The following is a 27664-nucleotide window of genomic DNA, read 5'->3' on the forward strand; positions in this document are numbered from 1 at the left end:
CATACTGGGCTGCATTAGTAGGAGTGTTGCTAGCAGACTGAGGGAAGTAACTATTTCCCTGTCTTCTGCACTGGTGAGGCCGTATCTGCAGTACTGCGTCCAGTTTTGCTTCCCCCCCACCTCCAACTACAGCAAGGTATATGGACACGTTGGAGAGAGTCCAGCAGAGGACAAGGAAAATGGTTCAGGTGCTGGGGCACATGACTTCCGAGGAGAGGCTGAGAGAACTGGGCTTATTAGTCTGGAGAAGAGAAGAGTGTGGTGGGGGGTGGATTTAATAGCAGCCTTCAGCTACCTGACGGATGGTTCCCAAGAGGATGGAGCTGGGCTGTCTCAGTGGTGGCAGATGACCGACCAAGGGGCAGTGGTCTCAAGTTGCAGCAAGGCAAGGTTAAGGTAGATATTAGGAAAAACCTCTCTCCCGAGGAGGGTGGTGAAGCACTATTACAGGTTTCCCAGAGGTGGTGCAATCTCTGTGCTTGCAGGTTTTTAAGACCCAGCTGGATCAAGCCTGGGCTGTGATGCTCTAGTTGGGGCTGGTCGTGCTTTGAGCAGGGGGTTGGACTCGACGTGACCCCCTGAGGTCCCTGCCAACCTTCATTTTCTACGATTCTAAGTGGTGGCAACCGTTGATCCTCCTAGATCATGCTGTATGCATGAGGGCCACCCAGACCTTCAATGCATATGCCTGAGCAGGAATTTTTGGAGAAGTGGAGGCTGCCCCAGACTTTCCATCCTCCCTTTAGGCCACCGAGACTAAATTCAAAGACCGGACTGTGTCCAGATGCTTGGTGTCTCCATGGACGTACCACAGGGGACTCATGAGTCTACCTAACAGGAACTGAAAGGAGCACACTTTGTACAGCTAATGAGCTAAGCAGCTTGTGCTGCAGATAAACCTGCGTCCTAATCGGTCTAGATAAACCACTCCACCCACTCTCGGGTCCATCAAGTCCGCTGGACCCCAAGCTCTTCTCTGTGTGGCTCCTGTTAACATCTTCAGCATGAAGGGCTATCCTGGGGTCAGTCGTCACCCACCAAACAGTGCCTGGAAGCTATTTTACTCCTGTAGGTGTGGGAGTGATTTCATCTCGGCACACTACATGCAAGAGAACTGGTATCAACCTTTCCAAAAGGGGTGTGAGCTGAAAGGAGCTGACTTAAAGGTCTGTTGATAAGAAAGCTATAGGTAAGTTTGACTCCTGTGTTGGAGGTTAGGAGCTGCAACCCTGGCATGGAGCTGGCTAGAAACTGGTGTCCCATTAAGCCAAGCTCAGGGGAAAGTGCAGTCTCCGTGCTGCAGTAGATCCAGGAGCAGGAAGATGTGTCCCGTGTGATTTCTCTAGTCCGGGTATTGAGACAGCCTGGTGGTAAGAGAGGCATTGATCTGGTAGAGGGGAGAGGATCCACCTATACAGAAACCAGCAGTCTTCACTCTCACTCACTCCAAAACTATCTCCTTGGCAAGCACTTCGGCTTACCTCTGACAGGCTGTGGCCCTCCACACATCAGCAATGCTTTGCTCTTCCAGCCCTCACCGTGCATGGAAGGCCCCCCTCCCCAAGGTTTCAGTGACATCATTTTAAACAACTTAATTCATTTATTGTTTCCTCCCCTACCCCAAATGATCAAAGGAGATCAAGAGCTGTTCAGGAGACGGGGAAGGAAAGGGGGAGAAGGCAGGGGGAAGTGGTAAATTCACAGTGGCGCTTTCCACAGAACTGCAAAGGCGGCACATGTTTCAGATTAAAATAAACTTGCTGCTTGAGCAACGCTGATCCTGGAGCTGAAGAGTCCTGCAACTGGCTGGTATTTGTTCCAAGCACCACAGGAGCAGGTTCAGTCCTTTTCGTTGAAGAAACTCTTAACCACTGCCCCAGCCCCGCCCCCTGCAGCCCCCAGCCCAATTTGGGTTGTCACAGAGAGTCCTGCAGCACCTACAAAAAGAACAGAGGTCTGCATTATACCAGGCCATAGACAGAGAGCGAACCTTTGTGCTGGTGCATGCATGGAGTCTCACTCTAACCCAAGCACAAGGGCTGGACAAGGAAGGCGTGCCAGGTGCCTCTGGCCTTCACTGGTGAGAAAAGGCTGCCAATGAAGTCTGACCTCCTGCACAAGGAGCTGGAAAAGTCTTTGAGATAGCTTTTATTGGTTTGATCTCTGTACCCCCACCAGGGTTTGTTTACTTCATCAAGCAGTAGATATGCCATTAGAGGGACCTAGCACAGCAAGCTTTATGTAGTTGCCTCTCACTACTAGGGTTTGGGGTCTGAACTTGCACCCAGTTTTGCCACTCCTGTGGTTCTTAAGAAACTCAAGCATGTAACTTAAATCTACAGCAAGATCTAATGCTGTTTGGACTACATGCAGCCCAGTGAAGCAGCTCATGCATGCTGCTGTTGGTGTATGTACAGCATCCTTTTTATAGTTTGTCTTGTGGAGTCAAGAAACATCCCTCCTCTTACTCCCTGAAGTAGGGGAATTCTGTCTCTAGCTGCAATTGCCACAAGACCAGGGTTGCCAGCTCCGACTGACGCTATCCCGGGAGGAGGCGGTCTCATGCACAGCGCATCCGGACGCTGCAGCGCACGCTCCCGGATTTCTTTCGATAGTCACCAGGAGATGGGTGCTGATTCCGGTAGGCTCCCAGGCAATCTGGGAGGGCTGGCAACTGTACACAAAAGACATGTAACACTGGGGCAACATCCGATACCATATATCTATGTTGAGCTATTCTCAGGAAACTGCAGGGCACACAATACCCTCTGTGCTAGGCACTGCAATGGAGGCCAGGCCAATAACTGTATAGCAGAATACAGCACGGCCCCTGCAGATCATATGAACAGGGTTAGTGAGCAATAGGTTTGGTCAAAGAGAGACCAGGCTCTGCCTTTTAAAGAAGAACTGGAGACTGTGAAGAACTGGCAAGATGCTGAGTTGTTATCTGGGAGCAAGTAAGTACATGTGGATGAGTGTAGGCTTACCAGCTGATTGCAGCAGTGCCACCGTGCTTCCAGCAGCCACTCCTCCTCCGTTGGCTATAGCAGCAGCTGACATCATCTTGGCAGCGAGCGACCCAGCTGCAATTCCCGTTCCAGTAAATCCTACTGCCCCCAGTACAAGTGGGGCAGCAAGTAATGATATTCCTGCATTTGAAATAGAGCAGGGTTAGACACAGGACAGGCTGGGGTGTGTGGGATGCTTCAACCAGCAGAGCTTTCTGGTGGCACAGCTCTGGGACAGAGCTTTAGGAAAGGACGTAGGAACCGCTAGGGAGTCAAGAGTACACCAAGCAGTTTCCCCTAGAAGAGCGTGGCTGGGGCTTCCACCTACAGGATATCCTTTATGAGGGGTACATTTCTGTAAAAGAGCCAGAGCGGCCATATTTCAGCTGGTGCAGGCCTAAATAAAGGTTTCCAGACTTAATGCCAACAGGTCTACTTTTCAGGAGACCCTACAGCCTCGACGGCAGCTCAGATCCATGCCCCAGCTCCCTTCCGACCAGCATGATCTGGCATCCATATGGACTGTGTTTTCCCCGTATTCTGATCCCTGCACTGCAAGGCAGTGCTTTCCAATCTGTGGTCTGTGGGGCTCTCGGGGTCCACAGACTAAGTCTAAAGGGCCCACGAAAGATGATTATGATCAAAAGTGTGTGAATTCCCATGCTTACAATTCAGAGGCTCTGCATCGCCATTCAAAATTTCCAGAGGGGTCCGCAAATGAAAAAAACGTTGAAAACCTCTGCTGTAAAGCGATTAACCCATCCAAACACTAGGTTACATGCTTTGAGCTGGCCCCTTACCTGCTCCAGCACCTACTGCCAAGCCAGTCAGTATCTTAGACCCTCTGTTCGTATCTAGAGGAAGGAGATGATTGATTTTAATGACAGCGGATCAGCAAGTTGTAAATGTGGCAGGACTATAGGGAAATCATGGCTTAGACTTCTCAGTGGCCTAAAGTTGCTTCACAGACCACACCTAAACCCACGGGATTGAACACCATTAGTTACATGCAGTATGTCACTTGGGCAGACTCTGCATGCTTTTCATTTAAGAAGCATCTTGGCCAACCCAAGTGACGTGGCTGAAGCCAGCACACCTTGTGAGACTGTACTGCAATCCTAGAAATTACATAACAGGTTGTAAATACACTAGAAAAAGGAGGAACAAATCTTGAAAGGCTGCAGAAGAGACACTGGAGAGGCACCGGGGGAGTATTACCCTGACAAAGCATTTGCTCCATGCACTCAGTCAAGGAGACCTTCTACCCTGCACATCATAGATTTGCCTTGGTGCTGTCTGCTGCAGGTGGTGAAGTGACTATTTAAACTAGTGCCTTCACATGGCAGTTTCAGGTTTTTTTAACACCCAGTTTCTGTTACAGCAGAGTTGAATCAGAACTTGTATCACATCCAAATGTCCAGTCCCACATTAACCCCTCATCAGCCACAGGTACAGAGATTGCTTCACATGAACCCCAAAGGGCATTTTTATTTTTGGAAGGGGGAGTGGGAAGCTGATTTCAACCCTGCCCTGGGTTTCATGGCAACCAACACAATATTAATATTAATAATACTTGTACTTCCGGTGACTGAAGGGAACACTCCTACTTACCACTCATGCCTAAGTCCTGCTCTGAACTTTCACCCGCCATGTCACTTGGAAATAAGATGCAGTTTGATCAGCCTTGAACAGAAAGCCAGAAATGCAGTGAAACCAGTGCAGAGCCCCCCTCTCAAACCCTGCTAAGGACTTGCACTGCCAGGACTCAATGCCATTTACTCCCTCACCCAGTCCTGTACTTTTAGTTATACCTACCAAAAGCATCACCCACTAGTGGGGTCTCCATTTTTCTAGGGACCTAGTATTAGTCTTCTCTGGAGAAGGTTGTAGGGGGTGTTTGGATAACAAACCTGTCAATTTTCCCCGCTTTTCTCTCTCCCCTGCCAGGATTATACCAGCTTTAAGTAATGCATTGAAATGTCCTACCTTGGCAGAGCAAGAGCAGAGAACAAGGTGTGTGTATGGGGGATTTTCTCTTCCTGTTCATCAATGGGTAATGGCATTTGCCTGCGTCTCCTCTTGTGGCAGAGGAGGCGTGAACTGGGCGCACAGCTCCCGAACATGTCTCTGTGCCAGCAAGGCTGACCCTTACAATGCCTCAGCCAAACAACTCAGCTGTGCTAAGACCCCAAGGCTCCCTGCAAGGCAGGAACAAGGAGCTTTCACGTGGCTGTAGAGACTTCGTAGTGTCTTTGATCCTATGCAGTTGAAGCTAATTAGAGCTGCAGGACACGGAGGGATTTCATCTACGCACAAGAGCATTGGTATTGGCATTTTCAGCAGGGTTTCAAGCAGTTGGGTGAAAGGTTAGTTGGTAAGAAAGCTGTAGATCAGTTGGATGTCTCTGGGGAGGCTGGATAAAAGAGTGCTTGGAAGCTGTGACCCTGGCAGGGAGCTAGCTAGAAACCATGGTGTCCCACTAAGATGACCCCTTCTACAAGAGAGATAAAAAAGAAAGCTCATTTCTTGGCCTGCCTAACTTCAACATGTCTGAGTCTGAAAATTCAGGTGAAGTCTCTAGGTAAGGTGTACCTGCTCTTTAGCATTTTAAGGGGATTAGACTGGTTTTAGGTAACCGAAGCACCTAAGAGTTAGAATAGACCAGGAGCAGGCAATTATTTTGGGCAGAGGGCCACTTAGTGAGTTTTGGCAAGCCATCGAGAGCCGCATGACAGGCAGCCAGGGGCGGATAAATATTAATTTTCTAAATTTTTTAGGGGTCCTGCGGGTCCGATAGAATGGCCTGGCAGGCTGCATCCGGCCCACGGGCCATATTTTGCCCACCCCTGCAACAGACTTAAGATTGGATACTAAAATCTGCTCTGATGATGTGGGCATCATTTTGCCTTTAAGTCTCGTTATAAACTGGCTGGGATCCATGTCAAGTAAAAATAACCTTGATTCACTCCATGCCCTGCCTTGTTGAGTGGCTGGCATGCGAAAGAGGTTAATTACGTAAGGATCGCTGATTGCGGGCACTGAAAGATAGCAAAGCCACAAGGGTAGAAGTAGGAAATAAAGCAGCTAAACCATCCAGACTAGGAATTTCAAAGATAATTCTCAGCCCCGAGAGGCAGCTTGCAGCAGCACCAGGATCAGAGAGAAATAAATCGCTTCCTTTTTTGCCTGCCTTGCACCTTCCTTCCCACCCAGGTAATTTAGTCCTAGCACTACTCCCTCCTGTTGCACCCCTGCAAAGGACTTTTCAAAGGAGTCACTACTCATGCTTGTTCCCCCGTACCTAATGGGAAGTTACAGACAACCTTTACAAAACCCAAGGCCACTAGAAAAACATGCACAAACCCTGCAGGCCAGCAAACCCAAGTGTGCAAGGATACAGACTTGCGGTCTCTACACCCCCAAGAGATGCAAGTAACAAAACAGTAGAGCCAGCAAGAGCCAGAACTAGATTGTCAAGCTTCTTCAGGTTTAATAAAGGAAGTCTTATTAGCAACATGAGATACAAAGTAGTCTCCTTGCATTGCTTTTCTCTTCAAAACATAGCCCATTCCTAGCAGACTTATTTAGAAAAATCCCAACTCCAAATGGAGCTACAAATGCCATTTGATCACCATTAGGTTATAAATTTCACTTACCCTGGTAGCAGCCAACTGATAGAGTATGCCAGTGGCTCCAGGTATTTAAAGGGAACCATGACGCAAGTGCAGTTGATTGGCTTTCAAACAGTAGCTGTTCAAAGGAGAAAAAGACTGATCATCCCAAAGCAAGATTGCAGGAGGAAGCCTTGCCCTTCATTTACTCTTCTTTAGGCTTAAAAGAGAATTCGGAAGATTTTCATGTAACTTTTTACATTTTTAGTGTATAAAACCCCAACCCCATCTTGGAACTCCTCCCGCACCCCTCCCCATGCTCCAATGGTACAGTCCATGCACTTTGGCCAGGTACAGACATTACACTTTTACTGGTACAGGTGATTGGAAACCTGTCTATACCCATAACAGAAGACAAGTTTGGCACATACAGCTTGGTTAACAGTGGCAAAATCCAATCTAAGAGTTGTGTCCCTCCCTGCTCCCCCCCACCCTCCCCAAGGGCAAACGTGTCTTCTGCTCACTACAGATCCAAACTACAGAAAACCACATAGCTTAGATCTATTCCACCTCAGGCTTTTTAAGTGTCTGTACCTAGCCTTCCTGAGTCCACCCTGCAGAGATGGGGTGCAACAGAGTCATCAAAGAGGTGTCCCAGGGACCCTGCACTATATGCAAAGGAGCCTTGCAAAGGGGAAAAAACAAGTAGGGGCTGGGATTCTGATTTAGTCCTTTATGATGGATTCAAAAAAGACCCAGGAGGCTTCAAAATGCTGCCTGGTGATTTACACAAGCACGTGTAACCTGGGTGACATTGCACGCTTGGACACCTAGTGAGATGTTGACACTCTCAAAGGAGGAAGGCTGAGCAATCAGGAGGCTGGGTTGTTGCTTGGATGGCTTAAGACAATTTGATATTCTTTCCCAATTTTAACTCTGTGCCTAATACACACTTTGGAACAAGGACATCTCTGAAGAGTCAACACCCGCGCTTCGTCATGTAGCGTAGCAGCACGGCCCTGGGTCTGCTTTGTCCGGCGTAGTGTCTGTAGGAGTGGCCAGCACCAGCTGCTTCACGGCCCCTGTAGGCAGGAAGGCCTTCACATGCTGCCCCACGTGAAGGTCTCATCCCACTCTCCAAGGCAAGGTGTGCCCAAGCTTTCTCTTTAGCACTGGTGATTGTGAACTAGTGTGCTTGTTGCTGTAGCAGGGCACTAAGATGTGCCTGCTACTGTAAGGGCAGAAGCAGCCTGGCCAGGGAGCCCTGTAGGCTAGGCAGAGCTGCGGGAACCTGAGCAACAGCCTCATGGGGTAAGTGGCCAGCACCTGCAGGCGGTCAGATGACCGGAAGGAGGCAGGGCTCTGGGGGCATATAAGTCCGGGGCTGGAGCTAGCAGGGCTCTCTCCCTGGCAATTGCCAAGGGAAGGAGCCCCTGCACACATGAGCTACCCAAGACCTTGTGCAGTCAGATCTTCCAGGTCGTTGATGATGATATTGGACAAAACTGGCCCCAGGACTGACCCCTCGGCCACTCCAGTTGCTACTGGACTGCCAACTAGACAGCCATTTATTGCTACCCTCTGAGCCCAATGATTCGGCCAGTTTTCTATCCAGCTTATGGTCCATTCATCTAATCCATACTTCCTTAGCTTGCTTCTGAGAATGTTGTGGGGGAGGGTATCAAAAGCCTCGCTAAAGTCGAGGTATTTCACATCCACTGCTCTTCCCACATCCACAGAGCCAATCATCTCATCATAGAAGGTAATCAGGTTGGTCAGGCATGACTTGCCCTTGGTGCATCCACGTTGCTTGGTCCTGATCTCATTCTCCTCCGCCAAGTGCTTTGAAATGAATTCCTAGGACCTGCTCCATGATTTTCCAGGGACTGAGGTGAGGCTGACTGGATCCTCCTCCTTCCCTTTCTTAAAGCTGGGCACTATATTTGCACTTTTCCAATCATCCAGGATCGCTCCCAATCATCGTGAGTTTTCAAAAATAATGGTCAGCGGCTCTGCAGCCAACTTCCTCAGCACCCTCAGGTGCATCATGTCCCGTCTCATAGATTTGTACATGTGTAGCTAGTTCCACACCTCTTCTCTCACCACAGCTGGCTGCTCACCTCCCCCCCAAACTGCTGTCTGGTGCAGTAGTCTCCAAGCTGCACTTGCCTGTGAAGAGCGAGGTAAAAAAGGCATTGAGTACTTCAGCCTTTTCCATGTCCTCTGTCACTAGGTTGCCTCCCCCGTTTAGTAAGGGACCCACACTTTCCCAGATCTTCCTCTTCCATACTTGTAGAAACCCTTCCTATCCCTCACTAGCTGCAACTCCAGCTGCATTTTGACCTTCCTGACTTCATCCCTGCGTTCCCCAAGCAATATTCTTACACTCCTCCCTCGTCGTTTGTCCAGGCTTCCACTTCTTGTAAGCTTCCTCTTTGTGTTTAAGCTCACCAAAGAGGTGTCTGCTAAGCCAAGCTGGTGGTTTGCCACATTTGCTATTCTTCCTGCACAGTGGGATAGTTTGTTCCTGTGCCCTCGGTAAGGTTGCTTGAAAATACAAGCAGCTCTCCTGGACTCCGTTCTCCCTCACACTGGCTTCCCAGGGGATCCTGTCAGTCAGTTCCCTGAGGGAATCAAAGTCTGTTCTTCCGAAGGCCAGGGTCCTTACTCTGCTGCTCTCCATCCTTCCTTTCCTCAGGAGCCTGAACTCAGTCATACCACGGTGGCTGCTTCTCAAGTTGCTGCATCTAGTTCTACATCCCCCACCAGGTTTCCCTGTCTGGGAGAAGCAGGTCAAGAACAGCATGGTCCCTAGTTGGTCTCCAGCACTTGTACCCTGAAGTTGTCCCCAGCACTCTCCAAAAACATCCTGCATCACCTGTGCATGGCTGTATTGCCCTCCCAGTAGATGCCAGGGTGATTGAAGTCCCCCATGAGAACCAGGAAACTTCTGCTAGTTGTCTGAAGAAAGCCTCTTCCTCCTGGTCTGGTGGTCTATAGCAGACGCCCACCCCAGCATCACCCTTGGTGCTCTCTCCTCTAACCTTAACTCAGAGCCTTTCAGCAGGCCTGTCCCCAGTTTCATACCGGAGCTCTGAGCAGTCATACAGCTCTTCTACATGGAGCACAACTCTTCTCCCCGGGCTTGTCCCTCCTGGACAGTTTATCCCCATCCACGACAGCGCCCCGGTCATGCGAGCTCCCACCAGCTCTCTGTTATTCCAGCCATATCATAGTCCCTTGACTGTGCAAGGACGTCCAGTTCTTCTTGCTTGTTTCCCAGGCTCCGTGCATTTATGTACAGGCACCTGAGGTCACTAGCCGATTGCCCTGCTTTCTCCAGAAGAATGAGAAGGCCTCCCCGTGGCCCACTCCTGCTTGTGCTTCTTTCAGGTCACCTGCTTCCCCACTTACCTCAGGGCTTTGGTTTCCATACCCCAGTGAACCTAGTTTAAAGCCCTCCTCACTAGGTTGGCGAACCTGTCTGCGAAGATGCTCTTCCCTCTCTTCGTCGGGCGGATCCCATCTCTTCCTAGCAATCTTTCTTGGAACAACATCCCGTGGCTGAAGAAGCGAAATCCCCTGCTGGCAACACCACCTGCACTGATCTGCAGGTTGCATCGGCTCCTGCCCCCTTCACCCTTGCACCCAGAGCCCTGTAGCCACAGCTGATCTGCTGTCGTATCGTTGGTGCCCACATGGATAAGCAGCGTGGGGTACTAGTCAGAGGGCTGGATGAGTCGCAGTAATCTTTCCATGACAACTCAGATCTGTGCTCTGGGCGAGCAGCAGATCTCCCGAGACAACAGGTCAGGCCAGCAGATAAATGCCTCCATCCTCCTCAAAAAGGAGTCTCCAACCACCGCCACCCATCACTTCCTCTTGATGGCAGTGGTCTCAGTCGTCCCAAACTTGGGGAGGGCTGGCCTGGCCTGGCCTCCTTCGCCAACGGAAGGCGCTCCTCCTCTGTTGCTAGCGCTCTGTATCTGTTCTTCAGGCAAACCACTGCAGGTGGACATGAAGATTTCCGCTTGCTGCTGAGGCCACGAGCTTCCACCTTCCTGGGAGTCCATGTTCTCTTGCTTCTCCAGCACTCGCTGGCAGTCCTTCCCCTGCCATCCTAGGGGTCTCCTCCACCGATTCGATGCTGAAGTCCTCATGGCAGAGGATGCTTTGGAGCCTCACCACCTCTGCCTGCAGCAATCTTGCCTGCTCCCTGAGGGAGAGCTCACATGGCAGGTGCTCCCCGACCTGGCTGTCCCTGGAAGGGGCCTGCAAGCAACGTCTCTGCAGCACCAAACCAGACCCTGGGTGGAAGCCTCAATGATGAAGTCCTGCCTGCACAGACACCTCACAGGTGCAAGCCGAGGAGGAGCTGGCAGCGGCAGTGGCACTGGCTCTGGCATTGCAACATCCTCCAGCCATTTCTCTGGGACTCTGAATCCGCCCCTCTTTTCAAGCAGACCTCCCCAAGCAAACTCCCCTGTGAGCTGGCCTATTCGCTGCTCCTTGGTCCTGAAAGGTTCCCTCTTCCTGCTTCTTCTCACCACGCTTTCAGTGAAGGACGGTGTGGGAGTTTCCAGGTGACTTCCAGGTGAACTCCCCCTCACTTGGGACCGTAGTTAAGCAAGGGGCTTAAGTATTGGACTAACTGCTGAGTTTTTGCTACTTGTACTACATGTGTAGGTTAGCTACTCTTAATTAAAAAAATTGCTCACCCTGCGGGGGGCGGAGGTGCAGCAAATTGACGTGGACTGCTTGCAGACTGCCCCGTTTTCTTGGGGACTCTGCTTTTATACCCTGCTGGGCCTGGCCCTGCTCCCCTGTTAGGGCTGTTGTCAGACACAGGCAGCAATCGCCCAGCGAGCAGCGGTCGGTTGCCAGTCTTGGCCATTTTCAAGGGGCCTAGGCTAAGCGGCAGGAGTGTTGCCAAGCAGAAGCCCCGAAACCTGTTTCTGAGAGACCACAGTGTGAACCTTTGCAGATGTGACAACTAACTTGGTCAGGAAGTAAAGGAAACCATCAAATACCATTGAACAAAGTACAAGACCTGAAAGGGGATAAGGAAAGACTATACATTAAATAATCCATATACACTATATCATCTTAAAGTAGTAGCAGTGATTGATGTAACCAAATGCATTGGATGTTAGTTTGCTATAATAGACCTATTTTTGTTAAAATGGTTAGATAATTTATAAAAACGAAAACAACCTTGTCAGAAAATACCATACCACGAGATAAAGAAGAAACAGGAACAGCATTCCACCAGGAGGAAGGAAAGGAAATAAGAAGCCCTCCCTCTTTCCCAAGGATATAAATATATCCCAAGGATATCAGTTCCAATTAACTGACACCTTGCAAGTCCACAGGAGTTCTGGTTCAGTCCAGTTCCAAAAGTTTCAGCGAAATAAAGACATTTAAATAAAACCAAGCAGAGATCATTTATTGGAATATTAAAATCAGCCATATATAAATATTGGGTATAGGCTGGAGGGAAATTTGGAGAATTCAGGAAGACCTGCTGCCAATCTGCATGCCACCCTCCTCCCACCTCCTGAGAACCTATGTTATGCTGTTGTGGGTAGCAAGATAGACTTTGGGATAAATGCTTGTTTTCCTGTTTTAAGGTGCAAGCAAATAAAAGATGGGTCGATAGACCAGTTTCTTCCTCTTTTATCAGTAGCCTACCCACAAGGCTACCTGTAATCTGGGTAATAAATCTCAGCTGCTCAGAGCACAAGCCCAGAAACTCAGCCTACCAACCAAACACTCAGCAAACCAAACACACAGGCAGCCCTGACTCGCTTACCTTCCCAGAGCAGGATCTGGTGCCTGGCTCCTCTTCTTCCTCCTCTTGCTCCTGTAAGCTGCTTGCAAACTGCTTGAATTGTATTAACTTTGCTCTAAATTGCATTAACAAATTCATTTTATTAATATTAACAAAGCAAAAGTCTTGCTTTAAATTGTAGTAACTTCCTGATCTCAAGCAGCTGCGTCCATGAGCCCCACGGTCCAGTTGCTTTCTGAGACCTCTCCTAGGCTGCTGGTTGATGTGCCACTACAGCTGGTTGAAGGGGACCAAATCCAGTTCCAAGTTGATCTGGTTCCTTTTTACCAGCCCCAGGAACACACTCTTTCTCTGAGGGCCTTGTCCTGCACCGGGTCTCCTGTTCCCTTGGCCAAGCCAGAGCTCACGTTCTTCCTTCGGCAGATGGGTGTAGACCCCTTCCTGTGCCAGCGGCTCCGGGGCACGGGGGTCCCAGCCCAAAGATACATACTTCTTAACATTCCATAATACCAGCCGACTCCATATGGGCATATGAAGAAGTATGTAGGGTTGGGAGGGAGCTGTTCTTCTTTTGGCCCTGCATCTATCCGCCAGCCTTTCTTGGTGCCAAGTCTTCTGCTGTCACCTCTCAGGGCTGCATGAATCCCATCCGGGGGCAGGGAGGTATCCATCATATCGGTCTGTAGCTCTTCTCTGCCACACCATGCTTCTAGTTATGATGGAGAGGCAGGAGAGCAAATCCACTTGCTGGGGTGGAGAGGCCCCAGAGGCAGGGCCCACCTGAACAGGCCCCCTGCATGGGGGAGGAAGGTCACTGGCCAGGATCGCTATGTACCTACCTTTCCAGAGCTGCCTTTCAGCTGTCTTCCCAAGCTGGGTGGATGCCATGTCCAGCAGGCACCAGGACAAGTGCTCCCAGTTCCCCCCCTGTCCTGGTGTCTGCCACAGGAGATTCATTCTGGACCCTGAAAGGATAAGGCAAGGAGACAGCAATGATTTAAAGAGACTCAGTGGAGTGGTTTGTCTTTTACCCCAGGGGTGGGCAAAATGCGGCCCGCGGGCCCCTAAAAAATTTAGAAAATTAATATTTATCTGCCCCTGGCTGCCTGTCATGCGGCCCTCGATGGCTTGCCAAAACTCAGTAAGCGGCCCTCCGCCCAAAATAATTGCCCGCCCCTGCCTTACCCTGACCTTCCCTGCAGGAAGGAGCTGCGAACTGCCTAACTTGTACAGTGCCCCTGGCAGCTGGGCCATCCACCACCTTGAAGGGCCAAGTGCCCTCAGGGAGCTCAGCCCCGGGTCATGTTTGGGGCTGAGAATAAGAGGGACTGAGGGGCATTGCATTACACTCTGCACTGACAAAATCATGCTGGAGACGCAGGGGCAAAGCGAGGACCTCTGGGCTTTAGCTCTGACTCCTGCATATCTCTGGCTGCAGGCAGGTCATGCCTAGCCTGGGGTATGGGTTTAATCTGCAGAGGCTGCCCCGTATGGGGAGCAGGCATGAGCTGGTGGCTGTGGAGGTTGCGGTGGCAGTGACTCCCAGTCTGTGGAACGGTGCCTGGAGCCTGACACCGCGTGCTCTCTCAGGGAGGGCTTAAAGGGAGCCCTGCTCTGTGCTTCTCACAAGGCACTTGCCTCTAGGGAGTCTCTCTGCTCCAGTTCTGCCCATCACTCACCGGCACGGTGTCCATTCCTCCTCCACCCGTGCTCCTTCCCCTCTGCCTGCTGGAACACGAGGATGCACAAATCTGTGTCTGCACGAAGCGGGATTTTGTGACACGGGATGCTCGATTGGCAGGTGTCATAGGAAGGCAGGGCCTTGTGCTGCCCTGGTGTTAGGGCTGTGTTTGCGCAGGCATGGGTATGTATAAAGCAGGTGTCGCTGCTCTTTGCTGCACAGAATTGAGCCATTCAGATGTGCTTCGTTGTCCCTGTCGTGCTAGCAGTTACAGAGGATTTTGCCTGTCATTCAGAGGGAAGGGACCTGTGTTTTCCAAGTAATGTCCCTGAAGCTAAACGTCTGCAGGGTGCAGCGCAGTACGGTGAAGTGAGAGACATAGTTAACCTTATTGGTCTGAAGTCGGGGTGAAGTCCCCGACAGGACTTGGCCAGGGATTCGTCATAGTCATTGCTATCTCCCTTGCCCACTTCCATTAAAAGTGACCGCCCCAAAGTGATCCCCCTGTGCTAAAACCTTTTCTGAACTAGCCTCATTTTTCAAGAGAAGATGGCATGTTTTTCACCAACCACACTAAAAGCCCCCGTCCCCGGCATCTCCTCTCTGCTCAGGAACGTTATTAATTTTGCAGCTCTAAATGCTATCGATCCCTTCCCAGGGGTGGGGTGGGCCAGGCGAGAGAGCCTGCATCTGCAAGCACAGAAAGGGGGACTGTCTCCAGCACAACCTCTGGGTGCTGCCAGGTCACCTCTGAAGCAAGTGGTGCCATCTCTAGCTGCAGTCTGGGCTAATGTCAGGGCCATTACATTAACTGCACAGTTGCTGTGGCCTTCGGTGCCTAAACCCCAGAGCGGGGAGATTCCCTTGGAGTCTGACTTTCTCTTGTAAGTATGGGAGGATTGGGGCAGGGCACATGTCCTTGTGCTTAAAAGTCTGCGCGTGAGGAATGACTGGCCGTATAGAAGCGTGGGTTATGGGACCCCAGGAATGAAGAGCCGGGGGGGCTGCTTCAGGTGCCCTAGTCCATCTCCCTGCACTGAGACAGGGCCTAGTCTCCCTACACTGTCCCTGACTGCTATTCATCCTTGCAAAGCTCCAGCAACTGGGGTTCCCATCCTCCATGGGAAATCTGCCCCAGGGCTTCCCTGCCTTGGCAGTGAGAAGGTTTTCCCTGACAGCTGACCTCCCTTGCTGCAAATTTAAACTGATTATTTCTTGTCTTATCCCCAGTGGATATGGAAAACAATTAGTCCTGGCCTCCTGAGAACAAGCTTTCCATAGTCTGTTCTCATGTCCCTCCTCACTTTCCCCACCATCTCCCCCCTCTCCGACCCCCATTTTAAACAAACCTATTTCTTTCTACCTTCCCTTAGAGGTTGTTCCCCAAACCTTTTACTTCTGCCTTTCTATCACTTTCCGGAAATGTGGTTTTCAAAGCTGGACACTACTCACCAGTGTCACGGAGAGCAACTGTGTTTCTCTTGCATATACCCCTCACACCAAGCCATCCCACAGGGAGCTTTTTTACATGAATCAACAGACGGCCCTGCCTTTGAAAGACGCCCCCAGGAACCAGGCAAGGGAAACCCTCAAAGAAAGCGTCTTCCTAAGTAGGTTGGAACAGAAATGGGCTCAGCCCATTCATGGGCGTTAGGAGACTGCTCTAGGTCTGTATAGACACGGTGCCACGATAGACATGGTGGCAAGAGGTGGTGCTGCACCGGGCTGCTCCCGTGCCATTGCAGCTCTGCGCTGGGCCCTGCAATGGCGTCCTTGGCCAGCCATCAGTTCCAGATAGATGTGAGGCGGCTTTAAGGATGGTTTTGCATGCCAGTTTCCCTCTAATTTAATACCAGAGAGGGCAAGAGGGGTGTTTGGGCTCAGGGCTTCTGTTGTCGCAGGCAGGGATTAAGGCCAGTCGAGACGGGAAGAGGTTCTGGTCCCGCAGCAGCAGGGGAGAGGAGTGGCTGTCCCGCGCTGGGGAGCAAAGGGGAGCCCCTTCCCCAGCTCTCAGCTGCACCTTCCCAGCTTTCCTCCCTCTTTGTGGCTCCTCATGTAACGGAGACTGAGCACAAGATCAAGGAGAGGGGGACCTGTACATGGCTCTGCTGACGCCCCTAACTCTTGACCCCTCACCCAGACTCCTGCCATCCCATCCCTGGACAGATGTCCTTGGCCCCCTGCTTGCTCAGCTCTGAGCATCTTGGAGAATCCTGTCCACCTAGCTGTTTTCGCGAGGCAGAGGCCAATCTTCCCCAGCACTTGGCTGAGGCCAAGGAATTTGCTTGGCTGCCGTGAACAGCAGCAGGGGAAGGGGCTGGTGCCCTGCACCATCGCATCCCTCCATCCCCGAGGAGAACAGGACAAAAGCGTCAACTCGGCAGAACCAGCCCCTCGCTTCCCTAATGCACGGAGCAAGCGAAATCCAAGCCTGCGATCACACGGGGAGAGAGGGAGTATGAGTCTCAGAGGGGCTTGGCAGTGGCTGAATCTCTGAAACAACCCCTTCGCCAGGTGCGGGAAGGGCTCGGGGGCTTTGAGCCACAAGTTCATAAATTCAGGTCCCTTGGACCCAAACAACTGGGTCATTGCCCTAGCATCACCTTCCCTCCTTGCTGTCATGTAACCCAGAGACCGAGGAGATGACCTTTGTGCTACATCATGTAGGGATCCTGGTTTTCCCCGATAAAAAAATCCCCAATTTTCAGATTAAAAAAAGTAACCCAATATCCACATTTTTCCATAATTAATATGAAATCCCACTAAGATATAGATATAGCTATAGATATAGATATAGTGGCGTTTCACTTTGATCATGGAAAAATGTGGATTTTACTTTTTTTAAACTGAAAAGTGGGGATTTTTTTTTGTCAGGAAAAACCAGGATCCCTGCATATCTGTCTAAAAGGGAAGCACTCCCAGCTCATCCCTGTTGCCGCTGCCTGCCCATGTTACACTCGGGAAAGCGGGAGAGGGCAGAGATGTCTGCTGGTGATACGCTTGTGACAGACAATCTGGCCGGCCAGCCCTCAGCAGGGGAACAGCGGTGGTGGCCCTTCACATCCCCAGGGCCCTACTGGTTTCCATGGGCTGAACAGCTCCTTCTCCAAGCCAGCTTTTTAAGCACTTAGCACCCAGACATCCTCCCGTGTCACTTCCAGCCCATATGAGAGGTGACGGGTATGAAAGCCAGCCTCTCAGGCCTGAGTGAGAGCTGATGGGTGCATGTGAAGTGAAGTCCCTGCCTGGGACACTATCGCACATGTGTGTATATTAGAAAGCAACACTATTCCCCAGCTTTTTCATCACGATACCTAGTATAAAACTGGTTTGCTCAGGCTGCGCCAATAAACCAGGTTTATTTCCTACAAAGTGGTGTGCTGGGCAGGAAAGATGCCCTGCCAGGACTCATGAACTATGGGCTCAAGACTCAGCACCGTCACACTCTGCACGTGACCCCGGGTAGGTTACTTCACCTCTCAGTGGGTGCGTCTACATGAGACACTGAATGCGCAGTGGCCTAATCACTCTGCGCAGTAGCGTGCCAGGCAAAAATCATGCTAATGCACTAGTGTGTGGTAGTATTAGGCTACTGCACATTAAGCATCGCTAAAAAACTGTGCATCGGCACTACGGCACAGTAACTGTAGTTACTCCGCTTTTCGTTAGTACTTTATTAAGCAAGTACTAAACTAAATGTGCAGTAACTATTGTGCATTAAGGAACATGTAGGCGTGCCCAGTGTGTGTTTGCCCTCTTCCCAAAGGGGACAAGGGCCCACTCTGCACAGAGAGAGGCTGTGAGGGCAAAATCTAGGAAGGAAGGTGAGGTGCTGAGATGCTGCAGCAGCAAGGACCAGGTAAGGTTTTTATTCAGGTTTGCTAGATCAGACTAAAAGATCCAACAGCCCCGCAAGCCTCAAAATGCATAAGTAAGAGCCCAGCGGGGGCAGAACGGAGGTCTAAGCCAGCAACAGCACAACCCCTCGAGCTGAGAACCCATGCTTGTCTCATGAGTTAAACTCACAGGTTTCTTTGCACTTCCATAGTCTTGAAAAACTCGACTCCTCTCCCTGGCACCATGCCCAGGCAGCAATGGACAGGGGGAGATTCTTCTTTCACTGCCCGTTAGTTTGAAAGTACCCCCATGCCCCTCACCTCCACCACGCACGCACACCTTGTTTGATTCAGGACGCAAATCCTGGGAGCCGCCACTATTTCGGCAGGCTGCTGTAGTGAGGCAAAAGCCCCAGGTTTAACAGGGCAGGGAACCTCTCAGGAGAGACTAGAAAGCACTGATAACTCAATCGCATGTTTATGTTCATAAGCAAGGCCCACGCTGTGCGGGAAGCCTGGTCTAAAGCCCTCTGAAGCTGACTGGAGGTTTCCCGTAGACTCTAGTCTGCTCTGGATCAAGGGCTCAGAGGCCACTTTTTGGCACAGAGCTGAAGCTGCTCATTCTCTACAAAAACAAGGGCATGACTCAGCCTCAGCTGTAACCCATTTGGACTGCGCTCTGTTTACCACTGGGGCCGATGGCAAAGCTCCCATTGTGATGCCAGCCGGGCCAGGTTGGGCCCTGGAGGCCCACCGGCAGCCCCTGCCAGCCTCAGCGCACAGGCTGCTGGAGCTGATTTCTTTGCACAATTGGCCCTTCCCTGGGGCCCACTTCTCTGCCACGGGTTTTAACCATTTTAGCCCCAGGCTGCCGCCTGCGTGACTCATTAGCATGGATCAGATAAAGAGCTGGGTGCTGGAGGGATGGCTTTGGGGTAGAATCACTGTCTGCGGGCTCGGGGAAATGGGGTTTGGCCACAGGGCTTCCTGTGTCACCCTGGGGCGGCACCTAGCCTGTCTGAGCCTCAGTTTCCCTAGCGTTACATCAGGGCAGCAATCCTTCCTTTGTCTCACCTTCGGCTGTGAGGTGAGGAGAGTTCTCCAATTTGTACCGCACCTAGCACAGCAGGACCGGACCTCAGTGCTAATGCAGGCAGTAGCAGAGGGAGTCTGTCACTCCTGTGATGTTTTCCCTGCATGTTTGCCTCTTTCTCCCCACGTCGGTATTGATCCCTTGGAGCTGGGGGTGCCATGGAGCTACCCGACTCCCAGAAAGAAGGAGTGAAGCGCTTTGTCCCACTGGAGCCCTGTGCTGCATGCAGGTGTCCAACCCCAGGCCTGGCTTTACAGTCCTTCTGTCTCCAACCCAGCCTCCCCTCACTGGGTCTTGGCCCAGAGACTCCCTTGCTTCCTGCCTCAGTTTCCCCAGCTGAAGACTCAGGTCACCTTAACTCCACAGCTCTGGTGCAGCCACTCCAGATTTCACAGCAGCAAGGGAGAGTGAGCCCAGATCCTCCTGCCCCAAGGGCAAGGGGCAGTGAGCCAGGACTCCTGGGTTCGATTCTTGTAAGGTGCTTCAGGTTTCTCTTAGGTATGGCTCCTCCATGGCAGACGGATGCAGACACATGGCACCTCTAGTGCTCTCAGTGCTATTAAAATACCCCCAGGAGGTATAAATCAGCATCATTGCTCCAGTCACTGGAGCCCACTGAGCTGTGCTGGTTTGCACTGGGGCATGGTCACTCGTTGGATTTGCACTGACAGACTTGCTTAGGACCTGCCTGGGGGGGAAGGGGATGGTGAGGGGGGCACTTGCTTTGGGCCCACCTGCAGTCTCACCCCCATGGGACTCGAGGGTCGTTCCAAAAGCCCCGGGGCTCGGCGAGTGGGAGGGAAGAGCTCAGGAGATTTGGCTCGTGTAGACAGGGCCCCTCAAGGAAATAAATCCCGGAGGCCAAGGCAGGGCGGGTGAAACAAGCCCCTGTGCCCATGCCTGGACATTGCATCAGTGCCACTTTAGCCCACTTTTCAGGGCAGAGCACAGGGCAGACAGGGCTTCCCGTCTAAGCTGTACCTGCCTCTGCAGAGCTGCGCGTGTCTCCTATGGAAGTGGGGTCTGCAGATGAAGCCTATCCCGTTCCCCTTGCAGGCGAGGCCCCGTGTACGCCCGGTGGGTGGGCACGGCTCACAGCATCATGTTTCACTGTCAGGACGGCATTTCCCCGTGGCAGGTGCAGAGCTGTAGAAAGTCAGGTCTTCCAAGCTCTGTGTCTGCACTGGCCCTGCACTGACTCTGCAGAGGGAGCATTTCAGGAGAGCGTGGGTGGTCTGGAGGCTCGCCTGCCCTCGCAGTGGGGAAACTCTAAATAGGAGCTGGTGGGGGCAGAAGTTTGGAGACGAGACCCCTTTCCCAGTCCCTGCATTGGTGCAGGTGTGAATTTGGCCCCACAGGAGCTAAGGGCTCCTCTCAAGTCCTCTTGGGGTCCGGGGGTAGGAACACCTAAGGACCAAGGGCTAGGGGAGGGGCTGGGAGGTTGAAGAGTGCCACTGGGCCTGGGGGACTGCTCACTGCCCCCAGCACGGGCAGCCCTTCCCTGCCAGTCTGCCCAGGCCCCTGCCATGCCGCGCTAGCTGAGCGCAAGGGAGCCTTTCTGCAGCCTGTTTTGGCCACTGCTGTTAATCATCACCTCCCCACTCCCAGGGAGGGGAAGTGGCTTCCCCAAGGTCACAAAACCCAGCGGTAGCGGAGCTGAGAACAGACCCTGAGAGCCCAACCCCGCAATCCCCTGCTCTGTCCACTATCCCCTCCCTCTTCACAAGTTGCAGCTGGATGAGGACGGGTGAACAGACTCTCTGGCCCTCGGCACGGGGCCTAGGGGTGTTTGCGGGGACGGCTTAGGGACCCGAGGGCTCTCGTCTGCTGGGCTGCCTCTGGAGCCACCCACACGGGACACCACGGCTGTGCCTAAGGAAGTGGACCAGAGCCAATCCCCAGAGCTCTGAGACCGCGCCATAACCCATGGCTAGGGGCATGGCAGGGGCAGGCTCGCCCCCAGAGGGCATCTGCACTCCAGGCCCTGGCCAAGTGGTGAGGCTGTGACAGCACGGCCCGCGGGGGAGGCGCAAACTCCACGTACTGCAGCTCTGCAAGGAGCCGCTGGGTGCCAAGTGTGCACATCAGCCCTGTTGCTGGGCCCCACGCAAGAGAAACTCCCGGCAGCAAAGACACCCCTTGGCCTCTGGGCCAGGAGCAGACACTGGGGGCAGCCCGTGCCAGCAAAGCCACCCCAGGGACCGAGCTAGTGCCCTACGACTGCAGCACTTTCCAGCATCCTGGCACTCCCGGGCAGCATCCCTGGCATCCCAGCTCAGCTGCCTGCGGAAGATTGTGTTTCACAGGAGCTCAGCTCCAGGCCTGTCCTGGCCCATCCAGCAACTCCCTGTGCTCCAGGCACCAGCCTGCCCCTGGCGCCCCAGGCTTTGACCTTGTGTCCCTGAGCAGTCCCCAGCCCTGACTCTGCAGAAGGCAGCGGTGGCTTAACCCTTGCTGCTGCTTGTCGCTGCAGTGCCGCCTGCCTGGGAAGGAGCGTGCTGCTGATCGCCCAGCCCACCCTGGCAGCTGGTACGCAGCCCAGAGGGGCAGGCTACACCCCTCAGCCCCCTTAACCCACCTGTCCCCTTCCCTGGGTCTCACGGTGCTGAGCTCTGTCGTCGGCTGAGATCCTGGGGAGGAGGACAGGGCTCCTTGGGATCTTTGTCACAGCTCTGGCTGTGGCTGGGGTCTCCATGCCAGATGCCTTAACCTCCCCAGAGCCACTTGCCATGAGGAGCCCCGTGTCGCCCCGGGTCCTTTCCCTTTGGCACCTGCCCTTCCCCAGGGGGGAGTAGCTGCTGCGGGACTGCGGCTGCAGCCCCCGAGCGCGCAGGAAGGAGGCGAGCGTGCGCGCAGCGGGTTTCTGCACTGCGGTTTCTCGGGGGTGAGCGCAAGGGGGTGACGCGTGTCTGCTCAAGGAGGGACAGATGTGACCTTCCTCCCTGTGTTGCCCCAGCAGCTGGCAGCGGTGCTGCGGAGCTGAGCTCCCCCCATCGGGGCAAGAGGGGCTCTGATGGGGGCTCAAAGCACTCCCGAACCTCTGTGCCTGGATGCTAGTGATGGCACTGTCATATCCAAGAGGCACAGCCGCTCCCCAAGTGCCCAGCTGAGTGTTCAGACCAAGCGGGCTGGGCTGCTTGCGGGATATGGCAGCGCGATGGGTCTCTGCCTTGCCCATAGCCTCAGAGCGGAAGCACCATGGCACAACCCAGCTGGTGCACGAAGCCTCCCCCTCCACCCACAGCCCGGCTGGGGCATCTCTGTGCTGCTCCTGGCCTGCGCTTACCCTGCTGGCCATCGCGGGGCTGCTGTCACCACTGGGAACTGCTGCCTGGAGGGCCTGGGCGCAAGGGCAAGACAGAGGCCAGTGGTGCAGGAATCCTCTGTGAGAGCTGGGGGAAGATGGGCTGGGGGTAGGGCACAAACCAGGCACGTGGGAAACCTGCGCTCAGAGCCCTGCCCTGCTGCAGGCTCCCTGTGACCTTGGGCAAGGCACATAGGCCCCAGCTCTGCAGGAGTAAGTGGGCAGGACTGCTAAGGCATTTAGGCACTGAGGTCCTGCTGGGAGCAGCTAGCGTTAGGTGCCTAGGTGCTGTTTAAAACTCTGGCCCGAAGTGGTGGAGGCTCCTCGCTCTCACTGCAAGTCACTGGGACGGGCCCCTTCCCCTCCTGCCCAGGGCTGGCGCGAGCTTTCCGGCTGCAGCCTGCCAGCGTGCCTCCAGCTTGACGCATAGCCTTCTCCGGCTCTTGTCCCCGGCTCCCTGCACAGCTCTGCCCCCCCGCCCGGCCTGGTGCGCAGCACCTCCCAAGCCCCACACACAGCCCCCGCTCCCCCAGGACTCCTGGCAGCCTCCCACGGCTTTTTGCAGTGTCTTTTGACCCCAGGCAGCAGCTCCTTGGCACTTCAGACTGGTCCCTACCTGTGCTGAGACCCCCTTAGCCCCCCTGTCCCTCCCAGGGCCTTTCCCACAGACCTGCCATCAGCAGAGAATCCCACCGAGGAGCAGGGCCGAGGCCCTTCCCTGGTGACCTTGGATGGGGGGCAGGAGCCTGGCTCCCTGCAGCCTGAGCCCAGTGGGCTCAGAGCAGCCACGTCCAGGCTCTGCTGAGGAGCAAGCCAGACCCTCTCCTTCAGGGGACTCCCGTGGCCTTGCATCTGGCTCTCCCCAAAGCAGGTGCCCTGCCACAGCCAGGTATTTGCATCTGCTCGGCACCTGGCAGCCTCCAGCAGACCCACCACCGCAGACCTGCCTAGCCAGGGCTTCTTCCACAGCCTCCACCTGCCAGGATGCTCCTAGCCCCCAGGCGCTGCCTGCCTCCCACTCCTCCCCATCCATGCTTTGCAAGTACCAGGCGAAGGGGAGCTACTCTGAACGGCCTCCCAGCCAGCAGCCTCGAGGTCACCCCCAGACTAGCCCGAGGTCTCCCTGGAGCTGAGACCACCCTCCAAACCTTCAGGGGAGTCTCTAAGGCAAGAGCATCCCGGCTCCGCAGCTCTGAGGAGCTGGGGCCGGCCAGGGCACTGCTACGGCGGGCTGCCGCAGATCTCAGCCCCCTCCCTCCCTGCATCCCAGAGGAAGCGGCTCTGCTCCCATCTCCTCCAAAGCGCCTTTTATTTGACCCTGGAAACATAGCTGTCATCTTGCTGCAGGGGAAGTGTGAGCACATCTGGGAGACAGCCCCGCACTCCCCAGGCACGGGACCCAGCCCCTGACACATCCGACTAGCTAGCACGTTTGCTCCCCCGGGCCTGGCTGATGGACCCCAGCTCAGGCCTGTCCTGCACCAACGCCACCTGCGCTGCTGGGAGTCAGGCCCCGGGGCGCTTACTGGGGTTCGGCCACACAAATGGCATCGCATATGGAGAGCGAGAGTGAGCCAGGGAGTCCTCGGCGAGGCTGCCAAAGGGCGGCTTTGATGTGGGGAAGCGCGCGTGTGCACACACGCACAGGCACGGGCTCGCCCAGCACAGCCCCAGCCTGGCTATAAAAGGAAGTGTCTTTTTTTCTGCTCTCTCACCCGGCCGCTCTGCAGTCACTCGCTAACAGAGACGTTTCCAAGTTTTACTATTCATCGCTCTCTCTTGGCCCTGCTCCCTTCCCTCCCCCTGCTCCTCCATCGATCCCCTTGTAAACCCGCTGCATTAGCCACTTGAGCGGAGGAGAAAAAAAAAAAGAGAGGGAGAAAAGGAAGCCGGGTAGGGAGGGGATGGGGATGGGGCCTGGGGCAGCTCCAGCACCGCACGCCATGCCAGGCCCCCGGCCCTCCTCCTCCGACCCCCGAGGGAGCGGGCAAAGTTCCCGGCCAAGAGCCCCCTCCCCAGCACCGCGCCGTGGGGCCTGACTGATGGATAGCGCCGGGCCCTGTCCCCTCTGCCATGGTGATCAGCTCTTCTCCGGGGGATGTGCAGAATACAGAGTCCAGAAGTTAGAGCTGGGATCCCCCCCACAATAACGCAGGGCAGGCCCCCCTCCCCCTGGCCCAGCCAAGGGCTTGCCCACGAGCCGGGGATCCCGGCCCCCCTCCACGAGGGGCGATCCCTGCTGTGCTGCCTACCGCAGGCAGCAGATTTACGACTGGGGCTTCCCCCGCTCGGGTGGAAGCTGCGCAATGGGTGTGGGTCTCCCCGCAGGCAGTCCTGCTGCCCCCCGCCGCAGTTGCCCACTCGCTGTAGCCACGCCAGGGCTGCCAGCACCCCCCAGCCCAGCCCCGGGGCAGCGTGAAGCCGCCAGGCCCAGCCCCCCCCCCCAGCAATAGTTTGCCACCAGCCCTGCTCCTTCGCTTCTGCAAGGGCTGCAGAACAGGGGCACCTGCACCGGGCCCCGGGGAGCTGGAGGGAGGGTCACAGCTGCCCCTCGCCCCTGCAGGACACTTGCTAAGACTTCATGCTCCTTCCACCCCAGACACGGTGGCTTCGAAGCCCTTGCTCCCTCACTCCCCACCCCCTTCACCCGCACTCGCGCTGCAAAGCTGCTGCAAGGAGCCAAAGCCCAAGTAAAATGCTGATTATGGTTCCGATTATCAGCGTCTAGCGCAAAGCCTGCACATAACAAAAGGCAGCTCCGGCACTGGAGCCGGGAGCCCGGTGCCCACTATGTACTGGTGAAGGTTAAACGCTCACCGCCGGGAATCCCTCCTGCAGCCCCTGCCACCTCCCCTGGCTTCTCACCCCCTCCCCAGCACCCGAGCCACTTACTGGCCTGAAGGTGACTCCAGCTGCATGTGGGCGTCCATGGCAGGCCCCCGGGGGCTGTGGCGTCGCCTGCCAGATCCCGGCACCCGCCTGCTTGCCTTGACTTTGCCACAGAAACTCCTTCAGCTTGTCTGCATTCTGTTCCCTAGGAGCATGCAGCATCCTCACAGTTCAGCTTGAGAAGTTCCTTGCAAGGGAGGGGAGCCGAGGGGAGGGATTTAAAGGCAGACCCTGCCTGGGTTGCAGACACCTTCAGGTGCTGGGCGGCAAAGATGCTTTTCTTTATAAAGGGTCCTTGGCTGCCGGCTGCTGGGGCATCCCCCTCCCCTGCAGCCACGGGCAGGTCGCCTCCTCCGAAGCCCCGTCCGGGATCAATACCACCCCTCGCACACGCTGTGCCCGGCTGCCAGGCAGGAGGCACGGACGCTGCACAGATCTGTGCTAATGCAATCCTCTCGCGCTGTTATTAACCAGCCAACGCTGTCACGGGCACACGAATGGCGAGAGGCCTGCACCGCCCTGCCTCGGCCCGCAGCTGCGAAGTCCGGCCGGCGCTGGGCCCTGCGCCTCTCGCGCCGCAGCTGCAGCAGCAGTTTCACCCGCCAGCCGTGCTGGGCAGAGGGCAGCTCCGAAACTGGCTGGTGCCCCTGCCCAAGGGGCAGCCCCGAGCGGCCTTCAGGCCAGCAACGGGGTGACCCCAGTGTGCTGCCCCCAGCCCCTGCCGCGGCACCGAAAGCACTTTGCCGGGTATAGCCAGGGCCCTGCTTCCATCCCGGGGGCCGGGGCAATAGTGAAGGGCGCCTTGCGCCGCCAGCTTGTTGGTCTGGGGGCAGCGGGATGTGGGGCTGATGTGGGTGGAGGGGAAGGGAGTTTCTCTGTGGATTTTGGAGGTGAAATGGGGAGACGTGGGGCTCAGCTGAGTGGTGATCTTTACCGTAGTGTGTGTGTGTGCATGTGCGTGTGCGTGTAAGGGGGTGGGCGCGACATACGTGGCGCACGTCTCCCCAGGTGTGCACTATATGAGACTAAAATCGCAGGGGAAGCCCGGAGCGCACTGCCGATCTTCCGACCCTGCTGCGGGGAGCATTCAGCCTCTTGCCAGCGGCTCCGTCCTTGAGTCTGGCTCTTCAAAGCTGCCATGCAAAGAAGTGCGCTGGCGCATTTGCTTTCCTCGCCATCCCCCTCCCCCCGTCCTGGCTTTTCAGGGCCCCGGGGCTGCCCCTGCTCGCGGGGTACGGTGGCAGCTTTCGGAGCCCCTGACAGCCGGGCCCCCGGTCTGCGACGCGGGCTCGGGGTGAATATGGGGCCGAGGGTCAGCCGCAGCCCAGGCCCACCGAGCAGGGCTTCGCTAGCGCAGGTGGAAAAGCAATGGGATGAAGAGGGGGGGTGGGAAAAAGCCCCCCAGGATCTCGAAGCTGGCCCATCCTTGCAGCTCCTCCCCTGCCTGCGACTCCCAACACCTGGGAACTTCTCGGAGAGGCTCTGCAGCCCCAGGTCCTACCTCCCGGGTCTGCCTCGCTCGGGGCTCCTCCGGCAGCAGCATCGCCTGGGCTCTGAGCCCGGTTCCTCTGCGCTGCAGAGCGTCCAAAGGATGACACGAGGGCTTCGCGGCCGCCCGCCCGCGCAGCATCATGTCCTGCAGCCCACAGGCCGGTGGCGGGGGGGCTGCCAGCGCCAGACCAGGGCCAGGCGGGGGGCACCCCTTGCTCTGGTGACCAAATGCAAACCGAGGGAAAGAAGAGGGGCCCCCTCCGCACTGCCAGCCCTGCCCTGGCAGGCCCGTCTGCCCCCTCCCTCGGCCCGACGCCCCTCTCCCCGCTCCGGCCGCACACTGTTTGCCTGCTATTTTTGGCAGCCTCCAAAGAGCTCCTCGCAGGCTATTAATAATGAGAGTGAGAAATTCGTTTGGCCTCTGCTATATAAGGAAAGGGAGAGGGTTAGAGGCAGCTAAATATACGGAGCACGCGGGAGACAGGAGCAAGCGGGGAGGCCTTGGCACCGCCTGTGGAAAGAGCGCGCTGGAACAATGCAGAGACGGACTCCCCCTCGTGCGGGGCCCGGGGCGGCGGGGAGGGCAGGCCGCTCGGGCCCGTGCTGCTCGCTGTGCGTCCGTGGCCTGGCCGGCTTTGCTGGGGCTTGGCCTCAGACCCCCTCTCTCCCCCTCTGGAGCTGGGGTTTCTCGACCGCTCAGCTCCCCTGGAGGGACTCGTGGCCACGAGCAAACCCTCCCCGGTGTGTGGTGCTCTCCAGGTCTCAACACGTGGCCCCAGTGTGGGACCCCAGGCCTTGCAAGAGGGGGCACAATGGGGATTCCCGTAGCAGAGGCTCAGCGAGGCCAGGCCCAAGCCCCCAGACCAGGGCTCCCAAGTCAAATGGCTTGTGCATGGTCTACCCACTTGTGGGGGATGACGTGAGCAGGGAGCGGGACCTGGCATGTGCCTCGGGCACTTG

At 55.1% G+C, this 27664-nt stretch overlaps 1 protein-coding gene across 5 annotated transcripts; it reads right to left on the minus strand.

Annotated features, from left to right (window-relative positions):
• Window positions 1–1580: 1580 nt before the first annotated feature.
• Window positions 1581–26793, minus strand: LOC149859443 (uncharacterized). 5 transcript variants are annotated; one of them, XM_090058238.1, is made up of 7 exons: window positions 26715–26793; window positions 13250–13375; window positions 6665–6758; window positions 4620–4691; window positions 3809–3862; window positions 2988–3149; window positions 1581–1937 (listed from the first exon to the last, which is right to left on the minus strand). In XM_090058238.1, exons 4-7 carry the CDS (start codon window positions 4657–4659, stop codon window positions 1840–1842), a joined length of 354 nt encoding a protein of 117 aa, XP_089914364.1. In that variant the 5' UTR covers window positions 4660–4691; window positions 6665–6758; window positions 13250–13375; window positions 26715–26793; the 3' UTR covers window positions 1581–1839. The 5 variants fall into 5 exon arrangements, with proteins under 5 accessions (XP_089914364.1, XP_089914365.1, XP_089914363.1 ...); XM_090058239.1 differs by lacking the exon at window positions 26715–26793 and adding an exon at window positions 25217–25415; XM_090058237.1 differs by lacking the exons at window positions 13250–13375; window positions 26715–26793 and adding an exon at window positions 12432–12666.
• Window positions 26794–27664: the final 871 nt, after the last annotated feature.

The sequence above is a fragment of the Crocodylus siamensis genome, chromosome 7, assembly GCF_052110815.1.
Source record: "Crocodylus siamensis isolate JL-2025a chromosome 7, ASM5211081v1, whole genome shotgun sequence".
NCBI lineage: Eukaryota > Metazoa > Chordata > Crocodylia > Crocodylidae > Crocodylus > Crocodylus siamensis.

Coding starts and splice junctions, on each gene's coding strand:
- LOC149859443 (XM_090058238.1), bottom strand. CDS start 4,659: ATGGCGGGTGAAAGTTCAGAGCAGGACTTAGGCATGAGTG. Junction 3,863..4,619: donor GCAGGACTTAGGCATGAGTG/GTAAGTAGGAGT, acceptor TCCTTCCTCTAG/ATACGAACAGAGGGTCTAAG. Junction 3,150..3,808: donor GGCAGTAGGTGCTGGAGCAG/GTAAGGGGCCAG, acceptor TTTCAAATGCAG/GAATATCATTACTTGCTGCC.